General features: G+C 37.9%; 1 protein-coding gene across 1 annotated transcript; it reads right to left on the bottom strand.

The window, feature by feature from the left end:
* Nucleotides 1-15,541: 15,541 nt before the first annotated feature.
* On the bottom strand, nt 15,542-16,825 carry LOC123270132. Its single transcript, XM_044736070.1, has 2 exons — nt 16,379-16,825; nt 15,542-16,222 (listed from the first exon to the last, which is right to left on the bottom strand). Exons 1-2 carry the CDS (start codon nt 16,823-16,825, stop codon nt 15,542-15,544), a joined length of 1,128 nt encoding a protein of 375 aa, XP_044592005.1.
* Between the last annotated feature and the right edge of the window lie 831 nt (nt 16,826-17,656).

Raw genomic sequence — 17,656 nt, 5'->3', positions numbered from 1 at the left:
TGAGAAAAGTATTTTATTATTAATAATCAATCAATCAATGGGTCAGTTAGTCAGTAAATCTGTCATTAGACAGATTTCCGCATCACCCATGACGTACTGTGTAGTGAGATGCGTTCCCATTATAATAATGTTATCCTAAACATTTAGTCTAGACCGGATAGGTCAAATGGTAGAGTAGCCGACATGTCACCGGAAGGTTCTGGGTTCGAATCCCTGTCCGAGCTATCTGAATTTTTTTCTCGCATATTCTGTCAATTCTTATTAATATGTCCCTTCCTATTTCTTTCTCAATCTCTTCCTCCTCAATCATTCTGTTACGAAAATGTTGGAACGATTAACGTAATAATTATCCGTAAGTCCTATTCTTTTCCGCTTCATAGTGTTATTTAATTTTAAAAAATGTCAATTGTGTTTTTAGTGTTAAAAAAATGTTAGTAATAAAATACTTTTCTCCTTTATTTAATACCCGCTAACACCGGTCATCACAAACAATCACTTTTCTCTAATTCAAAAATTTATATTCATTATCTTTTGAAATTAACCATTTTGTTTATATTTTTCATCTAGGTTACACCATAAAATTTATTGTGTTACATTCCTATCGAAGCGGGCGGGTATCAGCTAGTTATTAATAAATTCATAATTAAAATTAAGTGGTATTAAAAAATATATTTATTATTACTCATGTTATGAGAAATTATTATAAAACGACCGTTTTTATAATAATTTAACGATATCGTTGTAAAATTTTAGAGAAGACGCATCAGACACAATTTACCATTTTAATTTTAATCATTAAAATCAGTATAATCATTTAACAATATCAACTTGATAATATTTATGTTTAATTTATCTGTGTTATGATATAATCGAGTTCATCCTTCATGATTATTCCAATACATATAAGTTATTTCAGTTATTAATGATTTAGCTATTCTTTCTTAAAAACGTATGATTATGAATTCCTACTGTCCCAACAGTCAATCGATAAAATTTAAAATCAATCATTTTGACAGTTATTATAGCAACGGTAACCATGATAACGGTAACCATGGTAACGGCAACCATGGTAACGGTAACCATGGCAACGGTAACCACGGCAACGGTAACCATAGCAACGGTAACCATGGCAACGATAACCATGACAATGGTAACCATGGCAAAGGTTGATTAGCGTGGGTGGTTGTAGGGGGGTTGAGTTCGATAATTTACGGGTGCCACTGATGGTTTCTTAGATTAGAGGGTCAAAATGATATTTCGCTCCCCAAAAAGAGATATAGGGAAGGGGAAAGATTATAGGGCACGGGAGGGGAGGAGAAGAATGAGAGGGAGGGGAGGGGAGGGCATATGTGATGGTAGACGAAAAATTCATTTTGGCTAGGAATTGCGTAAAATCCGTTCTTAGTGAGCGTCTACATCACGAATGGAGTAACTATGCTAAATTTCAAGTCAATCGGGCGAATAGTTTCGGAGATCTCGTGATGAGTGAGTGGTATTTCGCTTATATATATATAGATATATATATAAGAGATTCCTACCTATATATTGACTCATCACGATATCGCTGAAACCATAAGGCGTAGCGACTTGAAATTTGGTAGGAATATTCCTTTCGCCGAGTAGAGGTCAGCTAAGAACGGATTTTACGAAATTCCACCCACAAGGGGGGTTGCAGGGGCGTTAACAATAGAAAATTCTCATTTTTAACCTATAGCTCCTATCGACTTCAAATTTGGTAGGAATCTCCTATATGTGATGTAGAAATGATCTAAGAGCGGATTTTACGACAATCTACTCCCAATATGGATATGGATTGCGGGGGTGGACGTTAACAATGAAAATGAAAAATTTTCGACTTTTAGCTCCTACAGACTCCTAATTTTGTATGAATTTTGTGTAAGTGATGTAAAAATAATTTATGAACGAATTTTACGATATCCCACTCCACAGAGGAGTGCGGGGGTGGGTCTTAACAATGAAAATTTTAAATTTCCGAGCTGTAGCTCCTATAGGCTCCAAATTTGGTAAGAATCTGTTCTACGGGATGTAGAAATGATACAAGAGCGGATTTAATGACAGCCTACCCCCAATATGGATTGCGGGGGTGGGCGTTAACAATGAAAATTTTAAATTTCCGAGCTACAGCTCCGACAGACTCATAATTTTGTATGAATTTTCTGTAAGTAATGTAAAAATAATTTATGAACGAATTTTACAATATCCCTCCCCACAGGGGGGTGCGGGGGTGGGTTTTAACAATTAAAATTTTAAATTTTCGAGCTGTAGCTCCTATAAGCTCCAAATTTGAAAAGAATCTATATATATATATATATCTATATATATATATATATATATATATATATATATATGAGATTTCCACCTATATATTGACTCATCACGATATCTCTGGAACCATAAGGCGTAGAGATTTGAAATTTTGTAGGAATATTCCTTTCGCCGAGTAGAGGTCAGCTAAAAACGGATTTTACGAAATTCCACCAACAAGGGGGGTTGCGGGGGCGTTGACAATGGAAAATTCCCATTTTTAAACTATAGCTCCTATAGGTTTCAAATTTGGTAGGAATCATTTATATGTGATCCAGAAATGATTTAATAGTGGATTTTATAACAACCTCCTCCAAGTATGGATTGCGGGGGTGGGTGCTAACAATGAAAATTTTAAATTTCTAAGCTAAAGCTCCCACAGGCTCTAAATTTGGTAAGAATCTGCTATATTTGAGGTAGAAATGATCTAAGAGCATATTTAATGATAACCTACTCCAAATATGGATTTCGGGGGTGGGTGTTAACAATTACAATTTTAAATTTCCGAGCTATAGCTCCTACAGACTCCAAATTCGGTGAGAGTCTTCTATGTGTGATGTAAAAGTGATCTAAATGAGGATTTCAATAAATTCTACCTTCAATAGCGATTGCGGGGGTGAGTGTTAGAATTTTCAATTTCAATTTCCAAACTGTAACTTTTATAGACTCTAAATTTGGTAGAAATCTTACGGTATAATTTTCCTGTCAATTTCAGCTAAGAATGGATTTTATTAAATTCCTCCCCCAAAGGGGTTTGCGACGGCGTTAACAATGAAAAATTCCCGTTCTTAAACTATAGTTTCTATCGACTCCAAATTTGGTAGGAATCTTCTGTAAGAGATATAGAAATAATCTATAAACGAATTTTACGATATCTCACCCCACAGGGGTTGCGGGGATGGGTATAAACAATGAAAATTTTGAATTTTAAAGTTGTAGCTCTTACAGACTCCAAATTTTGTAGGAACTTTCTGTAAGTGATGGAAAAATAATTTATGAACGAATTCTACGATATTCTACCTCAAAGAGAATTGCGGGGGCGTTAACAATAAAAAATTCCCGTTTGTAAACTACAGCTCCCATATATTCCAAATTGGGTAAGAATTTTCTGTAAGAGATGTAGAAATAATATACGAACGAATTTCACGATGGTTCACCTCACAGGGGTTTGTGGGGGTAGTTGTTAACAAATACAATTTTTTTTTTCCAAGCTATAGCTCCTACAGACCCCAAATTTAGTAAGAGTCTTCTACATATAATATAGAAATTATTTAAGAACGGACTTTACAACGAATTACCTCCAATAAGGATCGCGGGGGTGGGTGTTAACAATAAAAAATCTTAATTTCCAAAATATAGCTTCTAAAAACTCTAAATTTGGTAAAAATCTTTTGTTTCTCATGTAGAGATCATCTCACAATGGACTTCAATAAAGACTTTTTCCGATAGGAATTGCGGGGATGGGTGCTAAAATCTAAAATTTTAATTTCCAAACTGTAACTTCTACAGACTCTAAATTTGGTGAGAATCTTCGTGTATGATGTCAAGTTTAGCTAAGAATGGATTTTCTCGAATTCTAACCCTAGAAGGGATTGCGGGGGTGTTAACAATGAAAATCTCTCATTTCCAAACAAAAGTTTCTATGGACTTGAAGTTTTGTTGAAACCTTTTGTTTATAATGTAGAAATTTTCTCGAATAGGATCTTATGAAATTCCTCTCCCATATAAGAGTGTGGGTGTGATAATTGTCAAAAAATTTATACTTTTCAAATACAGTTCCTACAGATATAGAATTTGATAGAATCTCAAGAGAAACAGGAACTTACGGGAATGGCCTCCAAGGCCAACGGATTTAAATATTTTCCTTTTTTAATAATTATATTTTTTCAAAACAATCTCTTTGGCAGCGGCAAAAAAAGTCATTGTAAGGTTTCCAAAATTTAACTTTACATGTAGCTATTCACTCAACGGACTAAGAATTTTACATACATTTTATTTTTGCTGATCACATAACCCATGAATTGTTCTTATTACCGGATCGCGGGAACGTAACAGATTGAAATGAATGCATTTTCTAAGCACTTGAGATGTGAAAAAGGAATTTAGCTATTTATTCTAAGAGAATTCGTTAAAAACATGTACAAATAAGTTTCTATGAAAAATTGATGTCACGGAGGAAATTTAAATTAACGGCAAAATTCGTCACGCTTTAAGCTAGCCAAATTTCAACTTCACTTATGAGACGCGCAATTACTTTAACTGAAACTTTCAATGATCATTTCAAATTTTTTTCTTTGTTTCAGTCATTATTCATTTTTGGAAAAAAACCACTGGAATGTCATAGTGATTGCACATTAAAATTTACAATGAATATTAGCTAGAATAATCACAGGGATAAAAGGTACGGGCCAATCTGATGAAATTTGAAATCTGTACAAATCTAAACAATACTCCCATTAAATTTCAAGTCTAAAAATACAATTCTATGAAATGCCCAGCGGAACGGGTGGGTAACAGCTAGTATATATATATATATATATATATATATATATATATATATATATATATATATATATATATATATATATATATATATACGATATATATATACGATATAACGCAGGTTGTTACGACGATAGCGTCGCCAATTTACATTGGATCTTTACGAAACTCAACATACTTCTTCTACAGATAAATACCGAAGTCAAGTTCCCGAGTCAAAATTAAAAAAATGATTTGAGCCTATTGAGCCTCCTTTCTTTTGTTGTTGGGTTTGCATGGAAATTTAAAACTGTATTTTCACCCTCATCGGCCTAAAAATAGGCTGTTGATGTCGAAATCACAGTTTAAAACTGTATTTTGAGCCTAAAGAGCCTACCTCGAGGTCTGTAGGTTGTTTCTATCTTTTTATTTTTTAGAACATATAATATTTTTATGATAGCAAAAATTTGATAAATAAAAAACTGGACTTAGAAAATTTTTAACTTTTATCGTTGCAAAAAATTTTTTAAGTGTAGAGTTGAAATAAAAATTATGATTATTGTAATTAATGTTGCAACAATTGATCAATAATCCATAAAATATACGGACAGTAATAAGCAATAACATCTCAACTTAAACTTTTTCTAATGTTTATCGTTAGAATATTCGGGTTTATAAATGGGGCATTTCATGCCAAATCGACCACTCTTGACCTCGACGATTTTCGATTTCCTGAAATTTTTGTATCTTTCTCTACCCTACTGAAAACCATTTTAAAAATTTTTTCAAATTTTTCTACCGAACCAAAAAAACGTTACGAGTTATTTAAAAAAAAATATGTTTTTTTTTTGTTAAATAACCATAACTTTTTTGAAAATTGACTTATTGGGATTTTTGCTTCCTTTAATTTTTATTTTAAAATGTACTTTTTAGAAAAAAAAAATCAAAATAATAATTTGGATTCATATTCTACGTTTTTTTTTTAACTTTTGGAAAAAACGAAAATTTGGGGATGATGCTCATTTTCTATTTCCGATTTATTTTTAACTTCCCGCTAAAAATCTCAGATTTTCAAAAATCGGGAAGTTATTGTTTTCACCCCATTTTGCAAAAATCGAGTTTTCATCAGATCTCGACGTTTGAAGGTCACAGGAAGCTTCCCTGACTATCCCCGCGAGGTTGTCACTATGTCTGTATGTATGTATGTATGTGTGTGTGTGTGTGTGTGTGTGTGTGTGTGTGTGTGTGTGTGTGTGTGTGTGTGTGTGTGTAAGTATGTGAATCACTTATAACTTTTGAACGGTTGAACCGATTTCATCGCGGTTGGTGCCATTCGAAAGGACTTCGCCAAACTTAGATTTCCTGAGAATTTGAACCGATTCGGACCGATAGATTTTGAGAAATTTTGAAAAATCTCAAAAAAAAATTAGAAAAAAATCATTTTTGAAAGTGGTTTTTTTGGAATATCTTTTAAACGGCTCGATCGATCAATTTCAAAAACTAATCAGCTCTTAACGTCAAAAAACCACGCCGATCGGCGCTAATCCGGTCAAAATCGGTTGATTCGTTCGAGAGATAGCGTGAACGAAATAAAACCGAAAAAAACTGAAAAACTGTTTTTTTCATATAACTTCGTCATTTCTTCTCGGATCGTTTTTGATGATATAGAATAATTTCAGAGGTTAAAAAACCGCGTCGATTGCCGCCGAAAACGTGGAAATCGGTTGATTAGTTCGAGAGATATCCTCGACGAAATATTTGGAAATAAGGATTTTTTCAACATAACTTCGACATTTTTTGGAATAACTTTCAAACAGCTCTACCGATCGATTCCAAAAACTAATCAGCTCTTAACATCATAAAACCACGTCGATTGCCACCAAGCTGGTCAAAATCGGTTGATTCGTTCGAGAGATATCGTGAACGAAAGAAAACCGAAAAAAGTGTTTTTTCAGAGTTACTCCGAAATTTCTAGTTTGACCAATTGAAACTTAGAAATTATTCATAAGGCTTAAAAAACTACGTAGAATGCCGCCAACCGCGTAAAAATCGGTTCATTCATTCAAAAGTTATTGCGGTATGAACATTCAAAAAATAGTGTTCCATGAAACTTCTATCAGACTTTTGAGCTCAAAGAGCTCAAAAGCATAGAAAAGGTATCTTTTTGAGCTCGGAGAGCTTAAAACAACACACAGATTGTACTTTTGAGCTCGAAGAGCTCAAAAAAGCGGCCAGGTATTAACGGAATTAGCGAGAAGTTGCAGGGATGGCCTTTAGGGTCAACCGTTTTCCTAATTTTTTTTTTTTTCAAAACTATAGTCTGATAGTGAGAAAATACTCAAATTCTCCTGAATTTCGGATATGTAAGTTATTTAAACGTGTAAAAAAATGAAATCACATTCCATTCAAGTCTACCGTTTATAAATCATTCAACAAAAATATTTTTTGCTGTGTAAATGAAAATAATTTCAAACAAATTTTGTTTGAAATTAATTGCCTCAAAATTTTTGAAAGTTTATGCGTTGCTCCAAAATGGATCAAACAACAATTTCATTTTTTTGTTGTTGCATGTAGTTTTGGACAAAAAATACAAAAAAAAAAAAGAAAATTAAGGTTTGCAATAGCCTAATCGGCTCGGTACCTGCATTTCGAAAGAGTGGGACCAGGGTTCGATTCCGGCGCGCACCAATATTTTTCAATGATTGTAAACTAAGAATATGTGCGTTTCATTGCCAGCCTCTGTATCGGTCGGGTTTTCTGTGGTTTTCCCATATAGTTATGGAGGTAAAATGTCATTATAGAAGTACCTCCATACTATTTAAGACCGTAATGCAAATGCAGGTACTGATTATAATGCGTAAGTCGGCCACAGTCGCAGCACATGTGTGTCGGGCATGAAAGAAAAAATCCCGACATGCAGGGGGGTGGGGACGAAAAAGTGGTTGAGAGTTATAATGACGGGGTTGAGAGATTATATTGCGGAGAAAAAAGTGGAGAGACAATAATTCCCCACCCTCCATTGTATAACACTCTACAGTGATACAAGTAAAACCAACCTCAATTATAACCTCAATTATTACAAAAAAAAAAATTGAATGCTTTTTTTAATTTTTGATCTAACTTCATTGAAAAATAATAATCAAATCTTTTCGATGATTGTTATTTTTAATTTTTGTTTTTATTTTTTTTTCTCAGATCTTGAAGTTTTCTAAATCTGCTGAAAAATTTTTAGTGCTATAACGAAAAACAAACATTTAAAAAAAAATTTTTTTTTTCATTTCTAAAAAAAATAGTAAGAAAAAAAATGCCACTCTTAAAATTTCAGGAAATTCGCAGAAAATGCTGAAATATTTTATAAAAAAAAATCGAAAATCAAAAATGGTATTTATCCCGAAATTTTCTTTTTTTTCCGAAAGTTTCAAAAAAAACGTTGAATATGGATCCAAATTATTATTTTTATTTTTTTTCTAAAAATCACATTTAAAAACAAAAATTTTCAAAAAAAAACATCCCAATAAGTCAATTTTCAAAAAAGTTATGGTTATTTAACAAAAAAAAAAAAACATATTTTTCTTTAAATAACTTGTAACTTTTTTTTGGTTGGGTAAGAAAATTTGAAAAAATTTGGAAAATTATTTTCAATAGGGTAGAGAAAGATACAAAAATTTCAGAAAAATCGTCACCATATAAATTTAGTTTATGAGAATGATGAGATGTAAATCAACTCATCGGTCGTACGGTGTAGGGGATAGTTATCGGTCTGGCAAGCGCGTGGCTCGGGTTCGAATCTCGGTTAGAACGGATTTTCATGTTATTTCTATAATTAGCGAATGTTTGGTTTAAATTAAGAGTCACACAGTCTGAATTTGCGATAGCTCTACAATATAAATAAAATATAGATATGACATTGGAAAAATCCTTTTTTTATCATTTTTTTTATCAAATGGCATGCGCCGGACATAGCATGCCGCTAACAGCAGCCATTTTTATCTGAATCCATTCCCCTTTCCTTTCTTTCTCCTCGCCTACATCGTATTAACCAATAAGGATCTTTTTTACGATAGAGATGTAGGCTCAGTAGGCTCAATTTATGGTTCTAAAACGGTGATTTCAGCCTAACTTTGGTAAAAGCGGACAAATAAACCACTTGTAGGCTGAAATTACGGTTCTGATATACGCGTCATTATAGTCGAAAAAATCTAAAACCATAATTTCAGCCTATAACTCCTTGAGTAGGTTGTAAAGGCTCAAAATATGTTTTTGATTTTGACTCGGGTTCGAAGATGAGCTTAATCGGTCAAGTAATTTAGATATACCTGGATTTTAAAATGTTCAAAATCATGAAAATTCATACTTTTTCACTTTCTTACTCGAATAACTTTCGAATGGGATAATTTATTGAATCTCTGTAAATTGCATCTAAAAGATCTTCAAATAAGCTTCAATTTGACTACCATATCATATGTGTAGTCTCAAAGTTATGTCCTATTCCACTATGCCAATTATAAAATTTGCTGTGGCACTAGTTTTTTTTTTTTTTTTTAACTTCTCGCTAAGAAAATCGAAGATTTTCAAAAATCGGGAAGTTATTGTTTTCACCCCGTTTTGCAAAAATCGAGTTTTCATTAGATCTCGACGTTTGAAGGTCATAGGAAGCTTCCCTGACTATCCCCACGATGTTGTCACGGTGTCTGTCTGTATGTGTGTGTGTGTGTGTGTGTCTGTGTGTGTGTGTGTGTGTGTGTGTGTATGTGTGTGTGTGTGTGTGTGTGTTTTTTTTTTTTTTTTTTTTTTTTGTAAAGAGGTACGAAAAAAGATCTTCAAAAGACACCGGTATCGTTAACTCTGCCGCCCATCTTCCGGCAGATATCGATAGTCGGTAGTGTAGAGATTTTTACCCACTAAAAAAACATTCCTCTTCCCCTCTCCCCTAGATGGTACGGGGAGGACTGGATTGGAACCGCGTTAGCATTACTTCAATCCAGTCGTGCTGCGTCTCACGACGCCTACTCCTGGCTACTGGTCCCTTTCTGCGATTTTGTCTTTCAGGAGGTGCTGTGCATAAACTGCAACAGCTGACCAGTTTTCCTCTTGTTTGATCATATAGGTCACCAGGCTTGAGGGGGAGAGCCTGGTGCCTATGATCTCTTCGGTGCTTCTTCTGTAGTCCTTCCATCGAGCACACTCAAAGAATGTGTGTTCGGCGTCGTCGATTTTATCCGGGCAGTATTTGCACGTTGGTGTGCTGTGCAAACCCATCTTGAAAAGATAGGCATTGAACTGCCCATGTCCCGTCAATAGCTGGGTCAGGAAGAAGTCCGTATCCCCGTGCTTCCAAGAGAGCCAGACGTTGATGTTTGGGATCAGGCGCGCCGTCCATCTGCCCGTCTCTCCCGATGTCCATCGGTCCTGCCACTCTTGCTGCGTTTCCGCCTTTATCCTCGTTCTTGCGTCCTTCATGTTATCATCAATGTCTTTAGCGTCATAGAGTTTTGCTCTTTCGAATGCTTATAGGTCGATGGGCGCGGCTCCTGCAATGACCAATACAGCCGCTTCGGAAACTGTGCGGTAGGCGCAGGCAACCCTGAGAGCGCCTCGCCGCTGTACTGCTGCGATCTTTCGCCGGTAGGTCTTCTGCTTTAATATGTCTGCCCATATCTCCGCTCCATAAAGCAGTACCGAGTGGACTGCTTCTAGAAGAACTCTTCTCTTTTTTGTTCTTGGTCCCATGGTGTTGGTCATAATTCATGCTAGGCTAGACACAGTCTTGCTGGCTTTCTTGCATGCACTGTCGAGGTGTTCACGGAAAGATAGTTTCTCGTCTATCATTACCCCTAGATACCGCAGGGCCCTTGTTGACGTCAGCGTTGTTCCTCCCATGTCCATAGCGAATGGTTTTGGAAACCATTTTTGACGGGTCAAGACGACCATCTCGGTTTTCTGTTTGGCGAGTTTCAGGTGATGCTTATCGAGCCAAGTCTCGAAGGTGTCGATGGTTTCCCGAACTAGCAGTTCGGCCTCTTCCACGCTGTCCGCCACTATAGTGGCTGCAACGTCGTCTGCAAGGCCTGTTAGCTCTACTTACTCTGGCAACGGGATTTCAAAAAGCTCGTCGTAGTCTGCGTTCCATAGATCAGGCCCCATTATTGAGCCTTGCGGCACGCCAGCCGTTATGGCGTATTCTTGTGGGCCTTCAGTAGTTTCCACTATTAGCTTTCTATCGTCAAGGTAGTTGTCGACTAGTGCCAGATTTTCTGGCTCCGCTTCAAACTTGTGCTCCAGAGCGTCTAAAATGTCTCCCCAATTTGCGCTGTTAAATGCGTTTTTGACATCTAGCGTGAGGAGAAGACATACTTTACGAGCTTTGAGGCTACCAGACCATGCTTGTGTTGCTGTCTTTATGACTTTCTTGATCGCTCCGACTGTCGAATGACCTTTCCGGAAGCCATGCTGGTTGGTGGCAAAACCTCCAGCACGGTCGATGTCGTCGCGAAGTCTCCCTTGTATGAGCTTCTCGAGCAGTTTTCCAGCAATGTCTAGCATACATAGTGGTCTAAACGACGAAGGTGTTATGGGGGTTCCCTTACCTTTGTCTAAGAAAACCAATCTCTGCCGTGTAACGGAGTGATCGTTACCCGTTAAAAGCCCTTTTATCCGCACCCATTATGTTATCGACGGATCACAGAGCGCTGTGATCTGAAGCCCTCGTAGTCATAGTTTGACACTTGTGAGTGAGTCCCCAAGGTGGAAGCGCCGGCGCGAAGAGTGAGTGGGGAAGACGGAGCGAAGAAAGAAAAGCACCGACAAAGCTGAGAAGAGTCATTGTGACCGAGTCGCCAAACCGTACGGACACGCATATTTAGTAAAAACATCATCGAGCAGGTAATTATTTATTTGTCGCCTTTCGTACAAGTGGAACGAAGCGATCAAATCTATTAATTTATTGCTTGCCAGGCCTTCAGTCGGCTTGCGTAAATTGATCTTAAATTTTAACAATTTCTAATGCTTGATTGCGGTTTCAGATTCATAAAATATTCGGAGTAACGAGTGACGGTGACCGAGGTCTCGCTGCCAAGCAGAATTTTCCACCAAGGAGGGATTTGTACCAGTGACGACGACAAGGAGTTGTAGCTCTTCGAGGGAGTTCATCAACGTCGTAAAAGAAAAACTCCAGGTACAAATAAAATGTCCCAATAATCTCTCGGTGGTGCGGCATCAGCCAGGCATTGAAGTCGGCTGAAGGTCACCGCCATTTCGCGTTCGGTCACAATCATTAGATTAAGTATTGCGTCGTAGAATTTACTTAATTATTATATGGAAATTTATTTATTAGAATTTACTCGGAATATTATTTGGGATATTATTTAAAATATTGTTTAGAAAATGTTTGAGAATTTATTGGAAATAAGAGGCAGAGTTTATTTAAGAATTTATTTGAGAGAAAAAAAAGTCCAGAATAAAAATTAGACTAAAGATAAAAGCAAATCAAGAATAATTACTAAATGTTTAATTAACAAAACCAGGAATTATTTCGGATTGTTAATTTACTACGTAGGCAGAGCTTGGATTGACTTTACCAGGAATAATTTCGGTTAGTCAATTTATGACTTTGGTGCCATGTAAAATTAATTGTCGTTAATAATCGAGTTTGGAAATTTATTCAATTAATTACTTAAAGTAAAATCAATAAAATATTTTAGAGGAGTTTTAGTAAAATCATTTGAAGTAAAATTTATTAAATTCAAAAAAATAATTTATAATAAAATTTAATTGTTAAAATAAAATCATTTGCAATAAATTTAGAATCAGTCAAAATTGCTAGAAAATTGTTCGTGTAAATTTGTTAATTAAAAGTAGAAAATAAAACTTGTAAAAATTCGTCAGAGAAAAAATTACACCAAAAACTTGCGACAGAGACGCAAGACCGAGCGAGAGCGTCAGCCATCTTGTCCCGCGCGAAGCGCTGAGTAGAGGACATTCAAAGTCGAGACTAAAATCGTACTGTGTTGCTAGGCAGAATATAATCCTCAAATAAAATAAAATAAATGCTAAGTTTTTCATGCAACATAATAGAACGTAAAATAAAACAACGTAGAGAAAATAAAACTCGATTATTGAAGGACAAGCCAAACAGTTTAGTAAAAATAAATTACATGAAATTAATTGATAAAATTTTAGTCATTGAAAGCTAAGATCTTAAATAAATAAAATGAATTAAATAAAATAATCTGGACAAAATAAATAATTCCATAAGTTCGGATTAAAATAAAATAAACTAATAGATTCTGGTAAAATGAATTAAAATAACTTGGAAAAATAATTAATAAATTCTAGTAAAATAAATTAGACAAAGCCGAATAAATTAACGAAACAATTTATAAAATAAATTAAGTAAATTCAGGAAAAATTAATTTGTAAAATCTAGGAAGTAACCGATCATTGTTGGCAGATTATTAAGACCTCTGTCAATAGATTTTAATCTATTAATTCAAGATACGAAGACCTCTTGTAATTAAATATTTATTGTTGTATTATTGAGACCACGGCAATAAATTAGTTAATAATTTTAATTTGAAATTTGGAATTGGATTAGGATTTATGAAACAAGTTAGGAACTCGGATTTAGCAAATTAATGAATGGGATAAATGGATCCAGGCATCGAGTCGGATTTCGTTTGATTTTGGAAAATAAATTTGTAGAATCCGAAGTAATAATTAGTGAGTTTGGAAATAATAATGTGGGTGGGTTTTAGTGTTAAGTATTGTAGTGTTGCCTAGGGATTCATGGTATCCTCCTCTGCTTCCTGGGCACACTTAGAGTCCTTTGCATAGACGCCCGGGTCGGGGGTGCAATAGGCATAAGTATTTTAAATAAATATTGTGGGTGTGTGTGGATAAATAATATTGCAGTGTAGCCTAGGGATTCATGGTATCCTCCTCTGCTTCCTGGGCACACTTAGAAGCCGTTGTATAGACGCCGGATTTGGGGTACAACGGTAGTAAGCTAGAAACCGCGGTATAGACGCTCCATATGAGGGTACTGTTCGGGAATAGATACTATGATAGGAACCGCGATAGGACGCTCCATAAGAGGATATCGTCGGGAGTAAGTAATTTGATATTTTGTAAGGGGTTTTGATTTTGTATTAAGGGTTGGATAAATAAAATGAATTGTAAAAATGAATTTCTGCCTATAATTTCTGTATCCTTCCTGACAATCTCTCCGACCCTGAGTTTTCACTCCTTGTTCTGGGCCAGTTTCTGGATACTGTGGGAAAAATCCAGTGGCGCCTTAAATAAATTAAGAGGCGACCAAGAGAGCGGTGGATCCCCGTTTCAGCCGTTTCCAGACCGCGGAAAAGGTGCCAGTTGCCAAGCATGCGTTGTAGGTGTTCAGGAGTAAGTCTGGGTATTCCAGGGCTATAATCTTGATCACCGATGCCGGGATGCCATCAGGTCCAGGTGCCTTTCCTGTTTTGAGTGACTTGGCCGCGTCTTGTAGTTCCTTAGTTGTGAAGGGCGTTACTTCGTTGTTTTTAGTGTAGTGTTTCTTCTCCCGCGGCGGGTGTTTGGGGAAAAGCTCCGCTACGATGCTATCCATTTAGGCTGGAGACTTCGGCGCCTCTGGTGAAGCCTTTCCAAGTCGTTTGGCAACAATTTGGTAGGCTTTACCCCAGATGTCATTGTCGAGATCGTTGCAGATCTCTTTCCACAACTTTGCTTTACTTGCTTTGATGGCTCGATTTAGCATCTTTTTGGCCTGCTTGTACTCTTTTGAATACAAGTCCTGGCTTGGGGAGCGTTTAGCGGCTCTCGTTGCGCGGCGACGTAGTTGATGAACGCACATTTTGCGAAGTTCCGCTATGTCTGTTGACCACCAGTACGCCGGCCTGCGAAAACTCCGGTTTTTCAACCGCGGCATAGAGGCGTCACGCGGTGGAAATCTCCTTCATCGTATTTAGTACTGTCCTTTCTGTCTCGCTGCAAGTATCCGGAGTCGGGTTGTTCTGAAGGGTAGACCAGCTCCGTGCAAGTGAAGCTCGCAGTGCCTCTGGATCAAGCTTCCTGACATTCCACTTTCGCTTAGAAAGGTCGTGTTGTGGTACCGGAGCAGATGCCAATCCAACGTTAAATGTCACGAACTGGTGATCACTGCCACTGTATTTTTCGGATACTGTCCAGTTTTCAATCATGTTGGCAATTTTTGGAGTCGCCAACGAAATGTCGAGGATGGACTCTTGGTACCCCGGTCTTCTGAAAGTCGTGGTGCTCCCAGTATTTAGCACTATGAGGTCGAGTCTAGCCACGACGTCAGCGACCTCGTTGCCTCTGGTGTCGGAGAAATCAGCGCCCCATTCAGCCGATTTAGCATTGAAGTCACCAGCTACGATAACTTCGCCGTCGAACTTGGTGATCACATCCTCTATATTTGCCAGTTTCTGTCGGAACACACTAATCCCTTCATTAGGTGAGAGATAGACGCTCATGAAGTAGGTTATGGGGGTTTGAATCCAGACAAAACCTACTCCACTTCCGCTGTTGATGGTGGTAACGTTCTTTGTATTTGCAATCCAGATTGCCGCCGTGCCAGTTTTGTCTGCGAACCATGCTCTATCTTGGAGGTTTAGATATTGCTCACAGATGAAGCAAACGTCGATCCTCTCTTCAAAGACTCGCTGGCGAAGTAAATTTTGCGCCAACGCACATCTATTCAGGTTTCCTTGAAGTATACGTGTCATTTCTGCCCTTTTGTAGCTTCGGCAAGTGCGGTGCGGAATACCTTATAAGCCCCGGAGGCTGGAATATGGCATAAGCTATCTGGAGCTTCTTGTTCCTCTGTACAGAAGAAGCACTTTGGCTGTTCAACGCAGTCTGCAGCTTTGTGGTTTCCTCCTCCGCATTTAAAGCAGCACTTGCTTCTGTCAGGCCCCTTGCAGGAGTTCGTCGCGTGCCCGTATCCGAGACATCTGATGCAGCGTGTTACTTTTACAACTGGTCGAATGCGGCAGTTGACCCATCCGATCATTATACGAGCCTTGTCAAGGATTTTGAACGCGCTAGCCTCGTCTATCTCGCAGAAGGCTGCCCGGTTGCCCCGTCGAGTAGGCTTTGTCAAATTTACCCGTTTGATCTCCAGGCTGTCGGTGAAGTCACGTTTGAGTGCTTCGCGGACGTCGTTCTCAGTAGTGATGGCATCCAAGTCCAGGATCTCGATCGTTGCTTTTGGTGTAAGCGTTCTGACTGTACCGATGTTAGCAGTTGCTGTTTTTATCGCAGCCGTAAAAGCAGTAGTGTCTTCAGTCTTGCGACCTATTTCTAGAAGAACGCCCCCTCGCTTCGTTTGTTTGATAGACTTTATGTCTACTCCAGTCTCTGTCGGATTAACCTTGGCTTTGATTTCCTTGAGGAGATCGGCCTATGTTCGCCCTTCAGCTGGTTGGACAAGCACAGCTTTAGTTTTTATCTTCTTCCTCCTCGGTTTCTTGGAGCCAACATTGCTTGGCTGGTTTTGGGCTGTAGCAGATTGAGCCACTGGCTCCTGTTCTTCCTTTTTCTTGTTTTTCCGAGTCACTTTGGTCCAGGTATCACCCCAGGCTGTCTTCTTATGTGCTGGCTTATCGATTTCCGAGGAAGGGCTGGGCGTGGATAGCGGCCTCTTCTTGTTTTTCTCTTCTCTATGCTGTGTTTTCTCAGGAGTGACCGAAAACGTCTGGGATTTTTTGTTCAGATCCGGAGATGTTTGCGTGGTTCTCGCCGTCTTCGTTGCTGGTTTGTTGGCCAACTTATATGCCGTGGCAATGGACGCTACTATTTTTCTGAGTTCATGGTGGAGATTTCGTTTATCCTTTATGAACTCAGCTAATTCTTCGATCTTGCTACCGAGCCGTTCCATTGGCGATTGTTGACCGGTGACAGTCGGTAGAGAGTTTATCCTCCCTCGGCATGTGTGAGTGTTGACGGGAGCAACAGGTCTTCCACCTATTGGAGGAAAGTTTGTTTGCTGTGCGTCTACTTCCATCAGAGCTGTTTCTTTACTCCCTGTAGCATTGCTAGCATTGCTAGACAGCAGAGCCATGGGGTCTACTCCACTGTTCAAACGGTCGCTTGATAACGACGAGTTCAGGCCCGTTTGTACGCCTTCCCTCGCCGGCACTGAGGTATCCCTCCTCTGCACCGTAGACGATGTTTGAAATTGTTCTGACATTTCCATACCATCTTTTGCTAGGTTTTGGTCCACCCCGAGTATTCTCTTTCCTCGGTACCCGACGCATCTGACGTGCAGATATGCCGGGCATTCCCCTATCCGCCACCTGGGGAGGCGCCCGATGCGGGACCCAGCAAGCCCAACACGAGGTGTGTGTGTGTGTGTGTGTGTGAAAGTATGTGAACCGCTTATAACTTTTGAACGGCTTGACCCATTTCATCGCGGTTGGTGCCATTCAAAAGAACTTGACCAAACTTAAATTTTGAAAACTATTTGGACCGATTCAGATCAATAGATTTTGAGAAATCTTAAAAAAACTGAAAAAAAATTTTTTTTCAAATGTGGTTTTTTTGGAATAACTTTTAAACGGCTTTAAGGTTCAATTCAAAAAACTAATCAGCTCTTAAACTTAAAAAACCACGTCGATCGCCATCAGTCCGGTCAAAATCGGTTGATTCATTCGAGAGATATCGTGAACGAAAGAAAACCGAAAAAAGTGTTTTTTCGGAATATCTCCAAAATTCCTAGCGCGATTAATTTAAAATTCTCCAACACTTTCTTTTGTAATGTTCTCAAAAACACATAATATAATTCGATATTGAATGCCCCGTATAATAGATATTGTACGATATACGTACTTAATTA

This window comes from Cotesia glomerata, linkage group LG8 (genome assembly GCF_020080835.1).
Source record: "Cotesia glomerata isolate CgM1 linkage group LG8, MPM_Cglom_v2.3, whole genome shotgun sequence".
NCBI classification, from domain to species: Eukaryota; Metazoa; Arthropoda; class Insecta; order Hymenoptera; family Braconidae; genus Cotesia; species Cotesia glomerata.
This window is presented reverse-complemented; position numbering and strand designations above follow the sequence as displayed.

What these genes read in the sequence shown, in the direction of transcription:
- LOC123270132 (XM_044736070.1), bottom strand. Translation starts at nt 16,825, where the DNA reads ATGGAAGTAGACGCACAGCAAACAAACTTTCCTCCAATAGGTGGAAGA. An exon ending in GGGGTGATACCTGGACCAAA is followed by an intron (nt 16,223 to 16,378) that starts GTGACTCGGAAA and finishes GGGCGAACATAG; the next exon opens with GCCGATCTCCTCAAGGAAAT.